At 38.3% G+C, this 22,208-nt stretch overlaps 1 protein-coding gene across 21 annotated transcripts in view; it reads left to right on the top strand.

Moving 5' to 3' along the window:
- The window catches only part of baz2ba (bromodomain adjacent to zinc finger domain, 2Ba), a 103,290-nt gene that overhangs the window by 68,870 nt on the left and 12,212 nt on the right, over positions 1–22,208 (top strand). For 3 of the 21 annotated variants that reach the window (XM_048200662.1, XM_048200651.1, XM_048200652.1), the window contains exons 9-25: positions 3,033–3,633; positions 4,861–5,151; positions 7,159–7,219; positions 8,348–8,456; positions 8,732–8,833; positions 9,378–9,594; positions 10,227–10,319; positions 10,406–10,467; positions 10,625–10,690; positions 11,509–11,574; positions 13,769–13,813; positions 14,207–14,239; positions 18,639–18,704; positions 18,986–19,126; positions 20,354–20,605; positions 21,057–21,280; positions 22,043–22,117. In XM_048200662.1, coding sequence (XP_048056619.1) covers positions 3,033–3,633; positions 4,861–5,151; positions 7,159–7,219; positions 8,348–8,456; positions 8,732–8,833; positions 9,378–9,594; positions 10,227–10,319; positions 10,406–10,467; positions 10,625–10,690; positions 11,509–11,574; positions 13,769–13,813; positions 14,207–14,239; positions 18,639–18,704; positions 18,986–19,126; positions 20,354–20,605; positions 21,057–21,280; positions 22,043–22,117 — 2,504 coding nt within the window. The remainder of the gene's footprint in view (positions 1–3,032; positions 3,634–4,860; positions 5,152–7,158; positions 7,220–8,347; positions 8,457–8,731; positions 8,834–9,377; positions 9,595–10,226; positions 10,320–10,405; positions 10,468–10,624; positions 10,691–11,508; positions 11,575–13,768; positions 13,814–14,206; positions 14,240–18,638; positions 18,705–18,985; positions 19,127–20,353; positions 20,606–21,056; positions 21,281–22,042; positions 22,118–22,208) is intronic. The other 18 variants (XM_048200671.1, XM_048200653.1, XM_048200669.1 and 15 more) reach the window with 14 other exon arrangements.

Here is a 22,208-nt window from a genome sequence, read left to right as displayed (position 1 = left end):
AAGGCCAGCGTCCACATTTTCATTTTCCAGAAAAGCAAACCAGCTAAAGCAAATTCTCCACAGTTTCTGTCCGTATCTTTTAAGCCAATTTAGGATTATCGCTTTTAGGGTGCTGTTGGTATTCAGGACGTGTCTCTCCTTATTGACCAGCCTATTTGAAAAGGTCAGAGTAACGGAGAGGGAGAATGTGAGTGGGCGAGAGAGTTATTTGTGTGTGTGTGTGTGTGTGTGTGTGTGTGTGTGTGTGTTTGTGAATGTGCTGAAGACAGAAACGCACAGAGAAGGACAGAAAGGACAGCTCCGTTCTCTTATCAGTAGGACTGGCTTCCCGACTGTGTGGCTTTAGTTGGTAAATGAAAGTGACAATGTGCATCGCTTTATTAGAATTACTGAAGCAAAACCAACAGGCAATTAACTCCATGACTTCTTAAGGGTCCAGATTTCAGTAAATGAGTGTAATAAATGTGCCTTTTCCTCACCTCGCCTTTTGTTGCCTTGAAATTGCCGTTGAAGAGGTTAATATAGTTTTTTCTTCTTCTTGTAATTAACCAGAGTGATTTTATTATTATGTTACGGTGGGGAACAGTTTCATAATATTTTGATTTTATTAGTGGTGCTTACTAAGGCAAGCAACAGTGTTACTCTTGCTTATACTTGCGGTTGCAGTGTTTGTGCTGTGTGAATGGTTCCTGAAAGCATGTGGCTTGCTATTACTTTTTAATAAAAGTAAATAAATAGAGGTTAATAAAATTACCCAGTAAATAAACCCAATTCATATCTAAGGACTGGGACCCCATAAACCCCGCCTCTGTCTTAGAATTGGCTGCAAGCTCACATTCATTTCTGCCTCCATCCAATCAGCAACCAATGGATAGAACCAAGTCCCCACCCACCATTTTTTTTTTTTTTTTTTTCAATAATCTGTTTCACTCAGATAAACATTGCAATATGGAAGAAAATATCTTCTGGTAAACAATTAATATGACAGTTTTTCTTATCTTAAGAAGTTTATTGAACTCAGGCAACTCCCTAGCAACCTCACAGAAACACTCTCGCAAGTGCCAATTTTCTTATTATTTCAACACAAACATGTTCATGAGTCAGGAAACTATAATGGTCTGTGAAGATTTCAAAGCGTTGAGCTCAGCGGTTGAAGGCAGGCAGAGTTTGAGCATTCCTTCTCTCTTAATGAATGTTGTGGAGCTGATAGAGTCATGGCCACGCTGTTGTTCTCTGTTTCAGTGAGTCAGAGCAGCATTATGCTCACTCACACTCTTCCTCCACCAGCACTTAAGCCACATGACAACCAGCGCAATTACCACATCTCCACCTCTCCCTCTCTGCTGTTTTTCCCCTCTCTCACTCTCACTCTCTTTGTTTATCAGTCAATTTGTTGTTTGTTCCTCCTCTCATCTTTGCTCTCAGTATACATATCTCACTTTCTCTGAAGATGTGCTTCGTTCAAGGAAATTCTGTTTTGTTCCATTTTGTTTCGAAAACAGTATTGCCCCACAGAAGAACATGCTGTAATATTGATTTCAAGAAATAGATAAAGAGATATAAACAATAAAAATGGATATATATATATATATATGGAGTTTTATGCACCATTTTAATGCAGAACTATACAACCAGATGTACGCAAAAATCACAGTCTCCCATATGGAATGATTTATACATTTATACATGACTTAAAGGTGCTAAAGAGGATCTTTTCGTCGACTGAGAAACCAAAGACTGTTAGTGAGTTTTTGAAATGAGCGCATGCGTAAGAACAACCCCCCTCCTTCACAGCTCATTTCGAGGGAACGCCTCCAAAAACTCGTGCAGGAGTATTGGAACACAAGTGTTTGTTTACCACCGGCATTCGCTGTGTCGTGTTAGTGGATTCATTATGTCGGACTCACCGCAGGTAACTCATAATCTGCAGTTGTTACTCCTGTCTCCTGACAAAAACATTGCATGCGGCACCTGTAGAGTGTGGAAAGTTACTGGAGCGCGCAGCCGCGCACGTCTCGCACAAGGAACGTCATGGCAGTGATTGACAAGCCAGAGGGCCAATCGCGTAAACGATTGGCTGATGTTTTTAAGGCCCTTCCTCGTGCACAGATGATGTATATTAATATTATTCCTTTCAGTGCACCTAATAAATAGTCTTTTATCAGTCAGTAAAGACAGTTTCAAGTAATATTGCAAAAATGTATAAAACAAAACATCCTCTTTAGCACCTTTAAAGGGATGGTTCACCCAAAAATAAAAATATTTGCTGTTAATTTACTTAGCCTCAGGCCATCCAAGGTGTAGGTGATTTTTTTTTTTTTTTTTTTTTTTTTTCCTTCAGTTGAACGGTAAAGAAGATTTTTAGCTGAAACCGTGGTCCTTGGTGATTCATGTAATGGAAGTCAATGTGTGCCGTCACTTCAAAAAGTTATTAAAAAAACATATGCAGACAAAACATAATTAATACCCTAGGCTCCTGACATTACATTTAGATCTTAAGACCCGAAACGTTAGGTCTGTGCAAGAAACTGAACATTATTTACAACATTATTACCTGTAATCCACAGCCTCAGCAAACAGTCCTGAGAAAATTCACAGCAGTCTGGAGTGCAAGCTTCCTGTCGCATAATGACGTATGAGCTCAAATTTTGGGAATCTCTCTGTTGTAAACAAACACAGCATCAGCTCACGTGTGAGTTTGCTTGTGTATACGTTATTAAGCGACAGGAAGCTCGTGCTCCAGACTGTCATGGACACGCTCGGGGCCGTTTGCCAAGGCTGTGGAAAATGTTGTAAATAATTTTAAGTTTCTTGCATAGACTCAAAGTGACGGCACCCATTGACTTCCATTATATGAATCACAGAGGACCACGATTTCAGCTAACAATTTTCTTTACTGTTCTACTGAAGAACAAAGTCACCTACATCTTGGATGGCCTGAGTGCATTAACAGCAATGACTGAATACTGAATGCGATATAGACTTGCTTTTCTTACTTTCTATCATTGTTCTCTTTGTTTTTCCTTCTGCAGTCTTTCCTGTCCCAGGACCAGACGTTTCCTCTCCAGTTAAAGAAACAGCAGGACCCATATAAGATAAACAAGAGGGCAGGGGTGCCCACATCCTCTTCCTCATCTTCATCATCCTCCTCCTCTCTGCTCCCTCTTAAGCTCAGCTCCGAGGCATCAGGTAGGACCAAGCCCCCTGCAGCGCAAGGCGTGTCCTCCTCCAGTCTGCCTTTCTCTCATGGCCTGCTGGGTCTGGGCCAGCCCAACGGAGTCATCCAGAGCACCCAAGATATGCCGTTGGCACTTACCACCAAACCCCGCTCAGACGTACCCGTCAACCTCAGCACAGGAGGCCGTAAGAGCCCCGCTTCTGCGTCTCCCACTCCTAACCGCACCCGTGAGCCACGGAAGAGCAAGACTCCCAAAGCATTAGAAGCCTGGAGGGGTCTATCCCAGAACCACCTGGTGCAGTCTTTGGTGGACCTGTTTCAACACAGCGGAGCTGAGCAGGAGCTGCCCAGCAGCAAAGACTCAGATGACTCTGCTGAAGATGAAGACGACGAGGATGATGATGTGGAGGATGAAGAGGATGATGATGAAGAGGATTCAGACGACAGTCTTTCAGGTGAGAATGGTTTTCATTATTTACTCACTCCAAACCTTTAGAGTGTCGAGTATCGTGGAATAGTTCATAGTGTACACTATAAAAAAAATATTTTTTAAATGATGTGGAGAATGTTTTACATGTTTTTCAATCTTTCTTTTAATTCAATAATGTGTTACTTGCTGTATCCCTTTAGTTTAGGGTCCAATTCTCACTATTAACTCCTAATTGCTGGTTATTAATGGTTAGTAAGGTGGTTGTTAAGGTATTGGGTAGGATTATGGGATGTAGAATATGGACCTGCAGAATAAGGCATTAATGGCTGTTTATTAGTACTTATAAAGCAGATAATATCCTAGCAATATGCATGCTAATAAGCAACTAGTTAATAGTCAGAAGTGTTGTAAAGGAACAAATCCTCAATGCTAGGTTTCTTTTCATTTATTTTGAACAGACAGTAGTGCAAATCAGACTTTGTTTCACCTAGCGACATTTAGTCCCTTAGTTAGTACAGTACAGCCTCCTATAGTGTATTAAGCAGTAAACAGAATGCACTCTTGGATAGGTCATATTTTTGCAGGGCAGATAAAAAGCAAAAGGCATTTGGTCATAATCAGCTACAAAACTGAAAAGCATTTCATGTTATAAAAGTACAAAATAAACAGGGTAATGAAAAATAAAACGTGTGCATTAGGAGTGTTACAATTTGCTCAACAAACATATTTTCCACGTTCCGCTTCTTTTCACGCAAGGTTTAGTGCACGAGCCTTTCAAAGTATTCTCCTTTGTCCATGAATGCAGAAAGACGCTTTCGACGCTTGCGCATTATCTAGTGGACTTTGTTTTCAAGTCATTCGCGTATGGGCTGTTCTTCTTCCGCTTTTTTTCCTTTTGTGGCGGTTAGCAAACAGCGTTGCATTACCGCGTGAGCCCCCTTCTGGATTGGAGAGTGGATCTCCCATGACTTACTGTATTCGTCGTCTGATTGCATGCACCAAAACGTGCAGTTTGGGACAAATACATGTACTGTTACACAGCTATTATCAAGTCAGGGAACTTTACTTTACTTGACTTGACCTAAAATCCCGATCCAATGAAATATGCCTTACATTACTTAATGCTGAATATAATTGCTATATTGCCTTTAATTTAGCTCATTGTTGCAACCAGCATGACACAAGACATGTAATAATGATCAATTCCATAAACACCGTCTCATGTCCTCTCCTCTCGCCTTCTGCTTTTCAGAGTCAGACAGTAATTCAGATAGCGAGATGAACGGTTCAGAGGGTGGTAAAAAGAAGCGCAAGGACGGAGGCATGGAGATGGACACAGATGGAGAGAAGACTCCTCAGAAACTCAGCAAGGGGTTTTCCCATCTTAACTCCTCCACCAATCACAGCCTGTCTGACTGTCTGCCACTAAACCTCCAGGTCATTAAGCCCTCCAGTGTGGCCACGCCCACCATTGTGAGCAGCTCCGGTGCCTTGACCTATCACAGCTCTCCCTCCTCATCGTACTCTGTTGGCACCTCTCCAGGTAACCACAGGCAACGTCATTACTAAACTAGACTAAAACTGGAAATGCTTGACACCTTCTTTCAGAGCTCTGTCAGTATCAAAAGTGTGCACGGAGTATGTGTTGTGTGTTTGTGCGTGTCCTTTTTGTTTGCGTATTTGTCTGTGTGCGGGCTGTCACACTCAGATGACGGGGTGTCTATTTTTAGAAAGATAAATGATGGCGTCTGGCATCACTCGGCTCCCTTTGCTCCCGTCTATTTGGGTGTGTGTCCTTGGACCTAGCCATTGTATCTGGCCTGTATTCCAGGAACAAAACAAAACAGAATTAATTTTAAACTCTTTCCATTAATTGTGTTTTCCTCTTGTGTTTGGTTTATGCAGGGTCAGGTTTAAGGTTAGGTAAATGTAGCTGGTAACAAGAGCTCTTTGTGTGGTGTGTCTAGGTTAACCCCGGTACCCGTGTTTGCCTTAACCTGTTAGCTGAAGCACATCAACCAACTCTGTTTGGCTGGCTTAATCTGTTTTTTCTTTTTTTTTCTTTCTTTCTGAAACTAACAGAGACATTTGTTAAACAAAACACTCTCAAATCCAGCAAACATGCCACAGAAGTGCATCTGCTCTTGGATGCCATTCAGCATCCCTCACCGCGATGGAATTAAACGCCTTTTCTAATGAAGCCGAATTGTGTCGTTGAAAAGCGCGCAGAATCTGTAATAAGCTGAGAAGAGTTACTGTGATTATTTGAGCGGCTGAGAGATTCACTTAACGCCCAATATGTTTACTGACTTCCCTTCTCTGAAGGAGAGATTTGAGCGATATGAATTTGTTAGTTTCTTCCTGTGGTTTTTGTTGGTGTCACTATTGCTATTACTCATATTTTTCAACAACACCTTATTCCTAAGTATTATACTTGAGTGTGTAGCTCGTCTTGCATCATTTGTGCTACGGACATAAGTCATACCCTTAAATCATGCGGCTTATTTAGGAGAGCTATCACTTTTACTATTATCTGATCAGATGTTTACCCGCCTAAAAGAAATTAGGCTAAAATACCCCATCGATTTAGCCTACAGGAGGTCAAATCTAAGAACCTAAATTTACCTTACTTGAGATTTGAGAGACTTGAGAGAACTTTTAAAAAAGTTTTTCTGCTCACCAAGGCTACATTTATTTGATCAAAAATATAGTAAAAACAGCAATATTGTGAAATATTACAATTTAAAATAACTGTTTTCTATTTTAATATATTTTACAATGTAATTTATTCCTGTGATGCTGAATTTTCATCATCATTACTCCAGTCTTCAGTGTCACATGATCCTTCAGAAATCATTCTAATATGATGATTTGATGCTCAAGAAACATTTCTGATTATTAATGATGAAAACTGTTGCTTAATATTTTTGTGGAAACATTTTTTCAGGATTCAGCATTTTTTGAATCAAGTATTAATTTCTTGAAAAATCATCTGACCCTAACTTTTGAATGGTAGTGTATATAATATCAACCAGTATTGTATATTTAGTTGCTCATGCTCATTTGTCCTATTTTTACATTTGATTTTTTTAAACTTTATTTGTTTATTTTATTTAAAGTTAATAATTTAATAACTCAAGATGAATATCCATTTCTCATACTGTATATTAAAATGCTATGATGCCTAGATTTACATTTATCTTAGTTTGTGTTTTATATTTAATTTATTTGAATTAACTTCTGTCCATTTTTTGTTTATCTGCCATGACATGAAACAGTTTGCCTTATCACTATTGGCCAGAATTTTAATATTGGCGGACCCCCTAGTGAAAAGCATTCAGGACGCCTTAGCAATCGCGTTGCAATCCCCTGGCCTTGTGGAGGCGGGTTTTATGCATGCATCAAAAGCAGAACAAATAAAAATCTAGGTTTTATTTGATGTTGTTTGCTCATTATGTGAATTGTAATTTGTAAGAGATGATGAGACGGTTTGCTTAAGATGTATGTGTGTGTGTGTGTGTGTGTCTGTCTGGCTGTTGTCTTGTCTCAGGCTCTGCGAAGAGAAAGCGAGTGATGAATGAAGATGATTTACGGATTCCGCTGGAAATGGGGTACGTTTAAATATGACACACGCTGGTGGCAGCATGACTCAACACCTGTTAACTGCAGATCTGCATTCTGTGCTTCTGCAGCAACAGAGCACACAGTCTCATATAAACATCACATTAAAACTGCAGATGAGTAAACACTCTCCTCAAATCAGAGTTCTTTTCTCTGGTATTACAAACCCATTCAGACAAGCACTATGGTGGCACCATTGCACAATTATCTTATAAAACCATGGTTCTTATTCGCATTCATATTCATATTTATTATTTGCATTATCGAGGTACATGTGAATGCCACAGAAATATGTTATATGAAATAAATTGTAGTATAAGAAAAAGTGTTTTTTAGTATTTTTAAATGTGTAGGTATGTTCAAGTTGTTTGAGCTGGGTGTCGTTTAGATCATTCAAGATTAACACATGATTGAAAGGTGAAGAACCACCGTCATGCCTTCCTTGTCAAACTAACTGACTGTTAGGGGTTAACATATTTTCTGGACTGCACAGTTTTAATGTAAATAGATGTTTTTACTCAGAGTTAAGTTTAACTGGGTATATTTTAGAATTATATTAATCTTAAAGGGATAGTTCACCCAAAAATGAAAGTTCTGTCATCATTTTCTCACCCTAAAGTTGTTCCAAACCTGTATGAATTTCTTTCTTCTGCTGAACACAAAAGAAGATATTTTGACCAAACAGTTGACTTTTGTAGTATTTTTTTTTTCCATACTATGAAAGTCGGTGGTGCCCACAATGGTTTGGTTACCCGTATTCCTCAAAATATCATTCTTTGTGTAGAGCAGAACAAAGAAATTTATACAGGTTTGAAACAACTTGAAGGTGAGTAAATGATGACAGAATTTCATTTTTGGGTGAACTATCCCTTTAAATGTCTTAAAAGTTTTTTTTGTATGATTTTTGTCATTCACTTTGTTCTTGCCATGAAGATAGTTCTGCCTTTAAAAATAATAATAAATAAATAAATGAAGGTACATGTCCAAAAATCCATGGTATTATTTTATTAGCATAAAGAATAAAATAGCATAAAAATAAGCCGTTTTTTTTTTTTTTTCTTTAAGTTTGTGCACAATGATAAACACCCTTTTCTTCAACGTGTATGTTATTGTTCTAGCTGGCAAAGAGAGACCAGGATGAAAACAGTGGGCGGTCGGCTGCAGGGAGACGTTGCGTATTACGCCCCGTGCGGCAAGCGACTGCGACAGTACCCGGATGTCGTAAAGGTAAGCAGTCTTCCCTGCTGCCTCTCGCTTAGACCCCCCCCCAAACGCTCAGGAAGCCTTACTCCCCACCCGTTAAACCCCTTTCCTCTCCCAGTGCACCATTAGCAGTTGCTGGTGTAAGATCCAGCAGTTTACTTGGATGATCTGGTCACTTTAGCTAGCTATGCACTGTTATGGCAAGTGTGCTAGGCTGCTTTCAGTTTGGTACCATTATAGTGCTAATGGCTCTCTGGATGTCCTGTCTGACAAAATCACTATTATTCTCTCTTCTGTAGTATCTGTCCAGATACGGAATAACTGACATCACACGTGATAATTTTAGCTTCAGTGCAAAAATAAGGGTTGGTGACTTCTATGAAGCCAGAGAAGGACCCCAGGTGAATGCCTTTCATCTCCTCTTTTTCTTTTTTTCTTTTTTTGTTCTTTATGTTCTTTTTTTTCTCTCTGTCTCTCTGGCTCGTATTCTTTCGCTCTCCCTGTATCTCTCTTTCATCTTGAACAGGGCAGGGAATTTGATTGAACCCCGATAGCCTGAATTTCCCCTTTTAAACTGTAGGGAGTCTGTGCAATAATCAGCGCTCGTTGTTTCCACAGGGTGTTACTTCATGTTTTGTCTGTCATGCGTGTTGAAAGAGATTCTTTAGATTAAAGATACAGAGGAGCTAAAGTTGGGACAGTTTATTGATTAAAATTTTAAATGAAACTGACTCTCTTGTTTTTTGAATTTACGTAATTTCATGCTTTTAATTCATTTGCCAAAAACAGACCTGCAATGATAGTACCATTTCAGAATATTGCCGATTAATTCTTATAGTGTTTAGTGATATTATTTAGTGATGTGGCACTAAATTAGGAAACTTTCTGTGTTTCTACCATCGTTTTCATAAGTCTGACCCTCCTCTGTCCCCCGCTTCCCCGCAGGGTCTGCAGTGGGCTCTTCTGAAAGAGGAAGAGGTCATCCCTCGTATCTTGGCCATGGAGGGCCGGCGAGGCCGTCCGCCCAACACTGAGCGGCAGCCGAGGGGCGGCAGTGAGGTTTCGGGCAGCCGGCGTCGAAAGGGCCGCCCCCCGAATCTAGGAGAGAGCGAATTCCCAAGTCCCTCTGAGGCCAAACTATTGCGCAAGCTCGAGGCTCAGGGTAAAGTGCTTTCGTTTGACTTATACAGCTCATTCATACACTGTAAACCCGAATAAGTTGGCGAAACTCAAAAAATTTGAGGCAATCAGTTACGAGTTAAGAAATTCAAAGTTTAAGTAAGCAGAACTGGCAGATTTCAGTTTTGTACTCATACATTTTAATTGCTCTTAACTTGACATTTTTGAGTAAGTTAATTTCGTACATTTAACTTTTAATCTAAGCTAAAATATTTTTAGAAGTGGAAATTTAGCTAGTTTTAACTGCTAATTTGGTAACACAATAATTTCACTCGTCAAAAACAAAAAAAAACAAAAAAAAACATTATATAACACTTAATTTTAGTATTTACTCTCCTTTTCGAGTGTCATGGCAACGCATGCAGGGAAATAGAAATCCATAAAACTCAAAACAGTGAAACAATTCAGATTACTACTTAAAATGTGTCAGTTTCGTGAACTCAAAAGAAAATAAAAGTTCTAAATACTCATAAAAGTTCATTTGATTGAACTAATTTGTTTAATTGGAGTTTGCCCTACTCAAACCTATTCATTATTTTGAGCGTTAGCGTTTACAGTGTAGATAAAATTCATATAGTGATAATGATGTGAGGGATTTGTCTGTTTTCATCGTAGAAATCGCCCGGCAGGCGGCTCAGATGAAGCTCATGAGGAAACTGGAGAAACAGGCGCTCGCACGGGCGGCCAAGGAGGCCCGCAAACAGCAAGGTACTCCACGCTTACGAATACCACTCTATTGCTCACAAAGATGTTAAAACATCTCGCTGAAACCTCGATCTGTGTCTCTTGTTCAGCCATCATGGCTGCAGAGGAGAGGAGGAAGCAGAAGGAACAGCTGAAGATTCTCAAACAGCAGGTGAGTTTTTAGAAGGAAACAGTCTCAGGGTCACGACACACGAGGTTATAAGTGTTCATTGCGAACACTTCTATGACTGCAGCTTGGCTGCCAGTCGACTTTTTTAAATGCACAGCAGCACTTTCAATTAACAGACTTCCTCCTCCTCTCCTACCAGGAAAAGATAAAGCGTATTCAGCAAATCCGTATGGAGAAGGAACTCCGCGCACAGCAGATTCTCGAGGTATGGAGTGACTGCGGAAAAAAAATAATAAATTAACAGAGTTGAAATAGGCTTAACATTCTTAAAATAAACACCACCCCCTTCGGTTCCTGTTTAACATGGAACCCGGACCACAGAAGAATCACTCACCAGCATTTTGTGCATAATTTTCGTCAGGACTAATGCTAAATTGGTTTTGGTGGACAGTTTTTGAATATTAAATTTGCTGCCTCCCGTGTTTCAAACCAGAGGTAAATTAGACATAAAAGATTTTTTTCCATCAGACAATGGCAGTTCTTGCATAAGTAGCAGGAGGAAGACACTGTTTACTTTACTCACCCAATTATAGAGGCTTCAAAAGTGTTTTAGCTGGGCAAAATCAAATTGGAGCTGACACGCTTGGCAAGCCATTCTGAACAGGATTTCTTGCTGTTTGTAATTACGTATTTAAATTTTCAGCTAATTCGCCTTTGCTTTCTTTTTATATTGCCGTTGTCAGAGCCCGAGGAATATTGAATAGTTCAGAAGATCTGAGGGTTGATTCTGACACAGACTTAAGGAGAAAACATTCTCAATCACTGACGCAGTGATCTGTAGCTAGAGTAAGCGCAACAATGGCAAGACTGAAGGGCTTTCCCGTGTGTGTGTGTGTGTGTGTGTGTGTGTGTGTGTGTGTGAATGTTTGGATGCAAGCTCTCGCTTTTCCTCTCGCAGACACATCAATCAAAGTGTTAGTATAGTAGTTATAAATAAAACAGATGTTGGTTTAGCATGTTTAATTTAGGTTTATACTCAGCACGCCAGCACTGGTCTGACCCAGACCTGTTTTGCATTGGCAGGCAAAGCGGAAAAAGAGAGAGGAGGCTGCCAATGCCAAAATGTTGGAGGCGGAAAAGCGAATAAAGGTCAGTTTGTGAGTGAGAAGAGATGCTACACACCTACTCTGCGCACTATGAATCATCGCCGTGGAAACCCCCGCCCCCCACCCCAGGAAACTTCCCTCGTTCTCACCTACCCCGGCAAACCATTAACATTCCTCGGCCACAACAAAGGAGCAGAGCCTCTGTTTGACTGATGTCTGCCGGCCTGTGGGGGGAAATTAGCTTGACATCTGGATTTTTGCTGCTGTTGTTTAAAATGAAAAATGCACAGTGCATCTTTTCATGTCTTGTACACATGGGGCCCTCACTGGAATACGCAACCTGCTCTAAATAGCCTCCCTTATTTAAATGAAGTTTTGTGTTGTTGTTTGACTTTTAGTCCACGTCTGTTAGCTTTGCAGCCATAAAATTATTTACATCATATAACACTTTGATCATACTGTAAAAATGTAAATATCACAATGATATAGTTATTTTGTGGGAAATTCTATATACACTACCTTTTAAAATGTTTTTTTTTTTGACGGAATTCCGTTATTCTGCAAATATACATTAAATTGGGATAGCAAAGCATTAAACACTACTAAATCTCTCACTTAACATTAATCTTGCACAAAACAAAAAAACATTGTATAACACTTAATTTTAGCATTTACTCTCCTTTTCGAGTGTCATGGCAACACATGCTGGGAAATAGAAATCCCAGCTTAGTTTTAGGTAAATTTAAGTTTGTCTAAATTAAAATCCATAAAACTCAAAACAGTGAAACAATTCAGATTACTTAAAATGTGTCAGTTTCGTGAACTCAAAAAAAAAAAAGTTCTAAATACTCATAAAAGTTAATTTGATTGAACTAATTTGTTTAATTTGAGTTTGCCCTACTCAAACCAATTAATTATTTTGAGCGTTAGGGTTTACAGTGAGATAAAATGCACATATTGATATTGATGTAAGGGAATTTTCTGTTTTCATCATAGAAATCGCCCGGACACATTAAATTTCATAAGTGACATAAGTGACAGTATAGACTTTTACATTGTTACAAAAAAAATATTTCAACTAAATGCTGTTCTTTTGAACTTTCTATTTGTCAAAGAATCCTGAAAAAAAAGTGTATTGCGGTTTCCACAAAAGTATTATCCAGCACAACATTGATAATAATCAGAAATGAGCTCCAAATCAGCATATTAGAATGATTTCTGAAGGATCATGTGACACTGAAGACTGGAGTAATGATGCTGAAAATACAGCTTTGCCATCACAAGGAATAAACTACATATTAAAATGTATTTAAAAATAGAAAACGTTATAGTTTCACAATGTTACTGTTTTTACTTTATTTGTAATCAAAAATTTCTTTCAAAAACATTAACAAATCTTACCGACCCCAGACTTTTGAACGGTAGTGTATTAAATCAGGATCTGGAGAAACATATTAATGAAATATGTTTAGGATAATATTTTAACAATTTTCTGTAGTAAAATCATAATATAAAAGGCAGTTTTTTTTAATATTGTTGTCTTTACAACATTTATATTTTTCTCACACAGAACAAATTAGTTTTTAATTACATTTTTATACATGAAAATATATAGCTGCCTTTACATTTTAGGAAAGAAGTCAAGTGGATCATCATATTTGGGAATATTTTAGTTTATTAAATAGTTTACAAATGAAAGGTGCTTTTGCTGTAACACTGATTTGATTATTTTCTCTTTTTATTTGAAAAGTATATGGAAATTTATTAGTTATAATATATACTATTGCATTGTACAGCATATGCCATCATACCACTAATCCCTATTCTTTCTCCTCAGGGAAAATTAAACCAAAGTTGATGATTTATCTTGTTTTTAGGGGCACGTACTATTGCGCTTTCCATTTGCTGCTACCGTGTTTAGGGTTAAATATCATGTGTATCTTACATGACTATCAGCATATAAAAAATCTTGTGCAATGAAGTGGTTTCTAGACTAAGAAATCCTAAATTATAATATTACCTGCTTCCGATTATCTTTTGATTATTAAAAAAAGGCAAACATTTTGATATGTCCTAACCCAGCCTGCTTCACTAGCCAACAGAGCAAACTGCATTCATACTGCAGGCCTCACTGTTAGGACCGAAGGCCGAGCCGGGATTGGTGGTTTCTCTTTAGACGGTGTCATAATGAGTGTTTTGGTGCAGAGTTGAATCGTTTTTATGTTCTGTGTTTGTAGGAGAAGGAGATGAGACGCCAACAGGCTGTTATTCTCAAGCACCAGGTCAGTCACCACTCTCATAAATAATAGGTCTCATAATGGCCATTTATATAGTAGTACTGATTTTTGCTACAAAATGTGGGAGAAAGGGAGGGAAAGAGCAATATTTTATTGTAGAGTTCACATATGAAATGCAGTGCATTATGGGTTTAAAAGTGTCCTAAAATAGATTTGTTCAGCCTATGCCCATTGTAAGAAGTGGCGAGTCTCATGTGGTTCTGTCTTTAACTTTCTGCTGTTTCTCTTGGTTAATTTCCATGCTTTTTTGGGAGTGGGGTCTGTCTCTTTGGGGTTACAGGCTGAAGTGTTGAGTTTGTTTGTTTTTTTCCTTTTCTTTTTAAATGACGCTGTGATTTTTTTTCTGTCTCATAATACTCTGCCAACTCTCTCTCTCAGGAGATGGAGAGGCATAGACTAGATATGGTATGGGTATGTTTCATCTTCTGTACATCTAACACTCGCATCGTGAATCCTGGTTGTGATATGATGTCATAGCAGCACATGTTTAAATGTAGCACTGGCTGCTGTCAAAACTACATTTTCCTTCTGCATGGCTTTTCAAGCAAAAAAAACAAAAAAGAAAACAAAACAAAAACTGCATCGCCTACATCTGCTATGTGTGTCAATGAGAGAAAACGGCTTTGATGCAGCAGGCCTGTGCCTTGTTTGTGTATGTGTGTGTGTGAGAGTGAGTGAGTGTGTGTGTGTGTCTGTGGAGCCTGTTGAGTACATACTCTCATTGGTGGAAAGTGCCACACACCCTCATTCCACTTGTAAATTCATCCCAATTTTGTATCATTACCGCTGTGAAAATGTGAGTGTTGGTGTGTGTGTGTGTGTGTGTATGTATGTTGTTGTGGCGACGGACTGTTTGTCACAATGTTGCATTTGCACTGTGCTGATTGTCCAGCCTGTGAGGTCATCAGTACAGGTCAAAGGTCATAGTGCCTGACAATGACCAATGAGAGAATTTGAGGAAACTCACACTTCTCTCTGTTGTACATTCCATGCCATCTGTGGGTCAGAAATGAAGATATCACACTAATTGGCTTTGTCCATAAAGTCAACATGAAACAGATTTCAAAACCCATTTGCGCTTCCTTAATGTGACGTTTTCAGAGAAAAATAGGATATTTAATAAATTAAGTGCATATTCAATACTAGAATGTAGTAGGGGTTGAACGACTTCATATTTTTTTGTACAGTCGACATTTATGTGATGCAAGTCGAACTGACATCGACTAGTCGCTGATGATGTCATTTAATGAACAAATAAGCCTGAACCTCAAGCTGAGACTCGAACGTGCCTCATGCACAGCTATGGCATATGATAGTGCTGCCCACAAGGCTATTGCTCCTAAATAACAGCTTATTTTTATCAGTTCTTTTTCACACAGATTTCTGCTCGTTCTAAATCAGATACAGATAAAGTAGCACAGTAAAGATTACATTTATACGAATGCATTAGTAAGAGAGCGATTGCGTGTGAATTAATTCTACCTGGCACGCTAATAGTGAAGCTGTGGGTTTTATTTACTAAGAAATATATGCTAGAACTTTTCAGTTTCTAAGGTATTTTATTGATAAATACTCACATACTCAGATACAAATGTATAGTATAATGCAATGTAAGTCGCTTTGGATAAAAGCGTCTGCCAAATGCATAAATGTAAATGTAAATAAATCACAGAACAGTGTTGACAATACATTTCTGCGCTGCTCTGTATGTGTGCGTTAGCATTAGTTTAGAACGGCGATGAACTTATGCGTACAATAAGCTGTTTAAAATGTGCATTCACCCGTTCAATATTGAGCATCCAGATGGTATGATCAAACATATCTCGTGGAGCGCTCTCGGAGTATGCATTTATTTGTCATTTACTGTTGGATGCAGAACATAATTGTGGACTTCAAAGATTTCTTTTTCTTATTCGCGCCCTCTATAGGCCATGATCAGCAACTAGTCAACGTGAAGATTAAAGGGTTAGTTCACCCAAAAATGAAAATTCTGTCATTTATTGCTCACCCTCGTGTCGTTCCACATCCGTAAGACCTTGATTCATCTTCGGAACACAAATTAAGATCTTTTTGATGAAGTCTGAGTGGTTTCCATAGAGATCCAATGCAACTACCAATCCAAGGTCCAGAAAGGTAGGGAAAAGACATCAATAGAGTAATCCACGTGACTCCAGTGGCTTAGACTCAATTTTATGAAGCGACCTGAGTGTTTTGTTTGCGCAAAAACAACAACAACGTAATTTACCCCTTTATTTACAAAAATATTGATCTGCAATGTGCGTTCACGAGAACTTCACGACGCATGCGTGTTGTGTTCAGATTCGCGCAACAACTCAATGCACATGCGCGGGTGTTCACGAGAGCATCACGACGCATGTGTTCACGCAAGAGCTGGCATTGTTGTGTGAACTCTGAACATGGTTTGGATAATATTATTTTGTAAATAAAGTGGTAATTTATGTGTTTTTTGCACAAGCAAAGCACTCACGTCGCTTCATAAAATTGAGTTTAAGCCACTGGAGTCACATGGATTACTTTATTGATGTCTTTTTCCTACCTTTCTGGAAACCTCTCAGACTTCATCAAAAAGATCTTAATTTGTGTTCCGAAGATGAATGAAGATCTTACAGATGTGGAATGACACGAGAGTGAATTTTTATTTTTGGGTTAACTAACCCTTTAAAGCGTCATGGCAGAGCATTAAAGTCGACTAGTCGGTGCAACCCCTAGAATGTAGCTAAACCAGAATGCGAGATTGCTAAAACAATGAATAAATAATTTTGCTATTGGTATAAGGTGCACTCTGTAATTTAAGATTTCTCAATCAAAAAAAAATAATGGATAGTACTTCACATAAGTATATTTAAAAATTATGTAGACTCATATAAGATAAACCCTCTAGTCATATCAATTGCCCAACAAAATTTGGGCAATTTGGGTCTCTTCATGGGGGGCAGCCATGTTGAGATCATATCACTAGCCGAATACTACTCACTTCATTTCGGTTAACATCTTTGGAAAATTTCACCTGCAGAACTAATAAGATTGACTGCGAAAAGTGCATTTGTACAACAGTGTCGATAACTAAAACTTGCATGATGCTACATCCACACCACTAGATGTCAGCAGGAATCAGTGTTGCCAGACGTACGATAATTATCGTATTTGTACGATAATTTTGACCTCTGTACGATGTACGATCAATCCCATAATGTATGATAATTTCAGTATTTTGTGACTCTTAAAATGATGGTCGTTATAATCGGCTCATTGATGTAGCTGTGTGGATCCTAACGTGAACTTAGGCACGTCTTCCATCTCATCTCTTGTTACATCTTCTCGGCCAATCATTATGGAGAATGAATCTCTCTCACGAGCTCAACCATGCATCCCAATGTGCATACTGTCCACCCTATCCGCCTGAAATAGTATTGAAAATGACTAATGTCACATACTATTTAGGATGGATAGTATGCACATTGAGACGCAAGCCAAGTTAACGTTTCTGCCGCGGCGCTTAGGTCAATACATTATTTATGTATTGTGGTAATTTACAGTTCATGTCAAAAAGTTGTTAGTCTATAGATAAATAGCTGTATTCTGTACATTTGACTCTCATGTCACCTTTATTTATACAGCTCTTTTTACAATGCAGATTGTGTCAAAGTATAGCTTTACAGAGATAGAGGGAACATAATTTTGGCTGTACAGCAGCAAAAATAGTGTGATTGTCCAGCTTAAGTTTGTTCAGTATTGATTCTTTCCGTTGTAAAAATCATTAGTTATTAATTTAGTTCATTTACCTATACTAAAAAGTCGTGTACTAGAGATAATTTTCTTCCAAATACGATAATTTTGAGCTTCTGGTACGATAATTGGACATTTCAATCTGGCAACACTGGCAGGAATCCAAGACATCAGTAGCACAACCTAAACAACAAATTACTGAGTGCATTGGCTGTGTTTACCTCCACTTTTAGTCGCACACTCGCAAACTACCCTAAGCACTTGCCCTCGGGGGAATCCCCACCGCTATTTTGAAGTGTATTCAACTTCGTCAAGTAGATGGGGAAGTTTATTCTATTTTGATCAGATCTATAGACCTCAGTGTAACACAAGTGTAACTTTACAACATCAACTCGCAGTGTTCACGCTTAATTCACCCACAAGTGATCAAGGCCGTAGGCTCGTGCAACGTAAGCAACGAGTGAACGAGACGGAGGGAAGTTAGCGAGGGAAGGCATAAAAAAGTGGACTTAAATGTGGCCATTATCCAATAGTTGGAGTCCAAAGTGGTGGTTATTTGCAAGTTTTCCATTTGAAAGAAAAAATACCAGAAACGTGCATTAAGAAAGTAAATGGGGTCGATTTTGATTTCACGTTGACTTTAAATCCATAATAACAGTGACAGAGCAATGTGCTTCACTGTAAGGACTGAGGGAAATCTGCTGTGTTTTCCCTTGTTAGCTTGTAACAGTAGCTTCGCTAATCTAACTCAAGATGCACCGACAGCTTTCCTCCTCTGACCTGCCCATTACATCTGTGGCTTTTCTTTTCGCTCTTTTGTTCCCGTCTGATCAGCTGTAACACACGTTTTTGTGGCTGCCTCATCCTGGCCATAGCAATGTGTCCGTTCTACACCTACTTTTTCTATCTCTCTCTCTCTCTCTCTCTTTCTGTGCAACATGCTAAACCACGCTGATCAGTTTTATCGTCTGTCTCTGGCTTTTATATTTCGTTTGTTTTCTCTGTGTGGATCTGTATGCTCTGCTTTCCTCCACTGAACGATGGAATCATTCTGTCTTTTCAGGAGAGGGAGAGGAGGAGACAGCACGTTATGCTAATGAAAGCTGTGGAGGCTCGGAAAAAAGCTGAGGTGTGCAAAATAAAATAAATAAATAAATAAATAAAGGAACACTGTCCTTCACCACTCCACTCTCCTCTCTGCACCTCAAGGCTTTCTCACATGTCACGTCTACCTGCTCTGCTACGCTCCCTGAATGTGTTCGCCAAATACTTTTGATGTAGTCCGATAAAGTACCTTAAGCATTCCTCATTCTCCAAAACAAAGTTTTCTTGTAGAACATAATACCCTAATGTCAAACACGCCTGATGTGGCATCAGACCGGTTAGTAAAGCCTCTCTTTCACCCCGCAGGAGCGCGAACGCCTCAGGCAAGAGAAACGTGATGAGAAACGTCTCAACAAGGAGCGGAAAATGGAGCTCCGGAGGCTGGAGCTGGAGATGATCCGCGAGATGAAGAAACCCAATGAAGACATGTGCTTGACAGATCACAAGGTAATGGAACTGCATATGAGGCCAAACGAGGAAAAGTTTTGCGTTGCGTCAACTTTAATAATCATTTAGAATGCTTGTTTTTTGTAAGATTATGCACTTATGTTTCATTCATCAATAAATGAGCCATTAACAGAAAGGCTCATCCAATCAGAACTCTCAGAGGTATGATGTCATACACAGAATCTCACCAAAACACTTTACTGTGAATTCACCTGAGACGGAATACCGCCACCTAGTGGTGACAAAGACAGCGTTTTGATAAAAGTTGGCACTCTCCTATCTTGGATCAAACTTTTTGATGCTAATGACCCCCTGCTTAAAATATAATGACAGCAGCCTAATTTCATGTATAAAGACTCATTTATACTGTGAGAAAAATATTAAACATCATACTGTAAAGACGTGTCGTTTCCAAAAATAAGCCTTTTATTGTCAGTATATTAAGGACAAAAAATTATTATATTATTGTCTAGAGTAAGGAACTGCAGGGGGTTTGTGAGTTGATGAAAAGCTAATAATTAATTATATTGAATGTAAAAGTAAAATAATTAAATGGTGCTGCACAATAATCAGGATATGGCTTAGTGTGATTATCAAATCAAAGGCTGCAATTGAATTAAATAACTGTACAGTCTGATAAAGCATGTGGCGCATCTGTACAGTTGTAATTTACAGCAGTCTTCATTTTTATAATTAGTTAAAAAAATCTACTACTACTAATTGCTAATTATTATTATTATTATTAACATCAGAGAACTGTGAACATGCAAATGTGTCATTACATTATTTAAATTTTAACTTTAAATCTCAGGGGGTACTTTAAGTAAATATTTTACTGTACTTTTGACTCCCCAAAAACTGTTCTTTGTATTAGTTTTTATAAGTATTTTTTAGTATTTTTTCCCACCCTATGTTAGAGTTGTTTCGAATGTATAAGCAAAACAACTTAAGGACATTAAATTGTTTATTATTATTGATTTTTTTCAGTTATATTTTCATTGACACAAGATAGAAAAATACTGCTTTAGATGATACAGTGCAGTAAAAAATAAAAAATAAATAAACAACATTAATGGGAGAAATAATTTTTAGCGTGGTTTGAGCAAAAGAAGCAAAGTTTAAGATACTGTTGTTGTCAGATTTTATTGCTTATTTGAAATGTGTTATTAAAACTTGATCTTGCAAACTGTTTTGCCTGACTTTTTCTGTTCCTCTCTCCCTCTACAGCCCCTTCCGGAGATTCCTCGTATCCATGGTCTGGTTCTGCCTGGGAGTGTGTTTGCGGACTGCCTGATGGTGGTGCAGTTCCTGCGGAGTTTTGGGAAGGTTCTGGGCATGGATCCCTCAGAGTTGCCCACTCTGGGTATACTGCAAGAGGGACTCCTCAACCTGGGCAACAGCATGGGGCAAGTGCAGGACCTGTTGGTCCGGCTACTCTCATCTGCTGTGTCTGACCCAGGATTACCTCAAGGACACAGGGTGAGGGGGAAATGACTAGAGTTTGCTTCAGTGTGATTGTCCCTGTAATAAGTACACTTTCAGGCTCTGTTTACACCCGCTATTAACAACCGTCTCAAGTGATCCGCACACATGTGCTCATCTATCTATCTATCTATCTATCTATCTATCTATCTATCTATCTATCTATCTATCTATCTATCTATCTATCTATCTATCTATCTATCTATCTATCTATCTATCTATCTATCTATCTATCTATCTATCTATCTATCTATCTATCTATCTATCTATCTATCTATCTATCTATCATCTAGTTTGCTTTTAAGTAGATCCAAGCCTGTGATGGATGCTAATAATTAGTTTTTAATGTGTTATAATTTATTTTAATTAGTTCAAATAATTTATTTTAATTAAGATGCTTTGATAAAAAGTGTCAGCAGAATTGGAACTATTCCCTTTTCTCCACCAGGCTAAGTCTATCTTGGGTGACCACCTGACCAATGTGGGCCTGAATCGGGACAACGTGTCTGAGGTTTTGCAGCTGTACATGGAGGCTCACTGCTCTCAGACGGAGCTAGCTGATCTTGCTCTGAGTTTAAGGACCAAAGCCTTTCAGGCCCATACGCCAGCTCAGAAAGCCTCTGTCCTGGCCTTCCTGGTAAATGAGCTGGCATGCAGTAAAAGCGTGGTCAGGTAAGAACCAATAGATTCCAGTTATGTTTTCAGAGTTCAGCTACTGATGATTCTTGACTTGATTGATGTTTACATTGTGCATGTTAATGAAACATTTAAAAATTAGGCAAGGAAATATTTTGTTTACTTTGAACAAATGACAGCCATCTTTTTTGAGAAACATATTACAAACCTTTCAACATCAATTCAAAATCAACTAATTACACTTATGTAAGACATTTTCAAATTCAAATGATTCCTGTTTGGAAATATGATGTGTGTAAAAGTGATGTGTTTATTCTGTGAGGCCTGTCTGGGCACTATGAAATATTCATCTTGGAATAATAGTGCATAAAGAAGCAGTGGAGAGGTCACAGAGCTTTGAATACTTAATGCATATGAACACTGGAACCTCAACAGCTTGAGTTCATCATGTGACATAATCACACATGTATGTCATGTATCTACCAGGGCTATTATCCTTAACTAAAACTATTAAAGATATTTTTTGTTAATTATAATAATAAAATAAAATATAAATATTAGATCAAAATACTTATATTAAGTGAAAACTGAAATAAGTTTAAGCACTAAAAAACCTAAAATAGTAGTTAAACCTAAATAGTAATATTAAAAATAGACAAAATGACTAAAAATCAACTTTAAATAAAATTTAACTTAAAAAGCAAATTCAAAACTGTAATAAAACTAGAATGTATATCACTAATACTAAAATAACATTGGTATCTACAGCAATATGCAACTGTTTGTGTGTTTTTGCAGTGAGATCGACAAAAGCCTGGAGCACATGAATGTGCTGAGGAAGGACGAGTGTATTGTGGAGGGCAAATTGAAGAAGTGAAGTATCAACATGTTTGCACTTTATTTATACAAATATAATGTTTCAAAACGTACCTTACCTAGAGAGCGTTTTTAGTCATAATAGATG

The sequence above is a fragment of the Megalobrama amblycephala genome, linkage group LG8 (assembly GCF_018812025.1).
Source record: "Megalobrama amblycephala isolate DHTTF-2021 linkage group LG8, ASM1881202v1, whole genome shotgun sequence".
Classification (NCBI taxonomy): domain Eukaryota; kingdom Metazoa; phylum Chordata; class Actinopteri; order Cypriniformes; family Xenocyprididae; genus Megalobrama; species Megalobrama amblycephala.
This window is presented reverse-complemented; position numbering and strand designations above follow the sequence as displayed.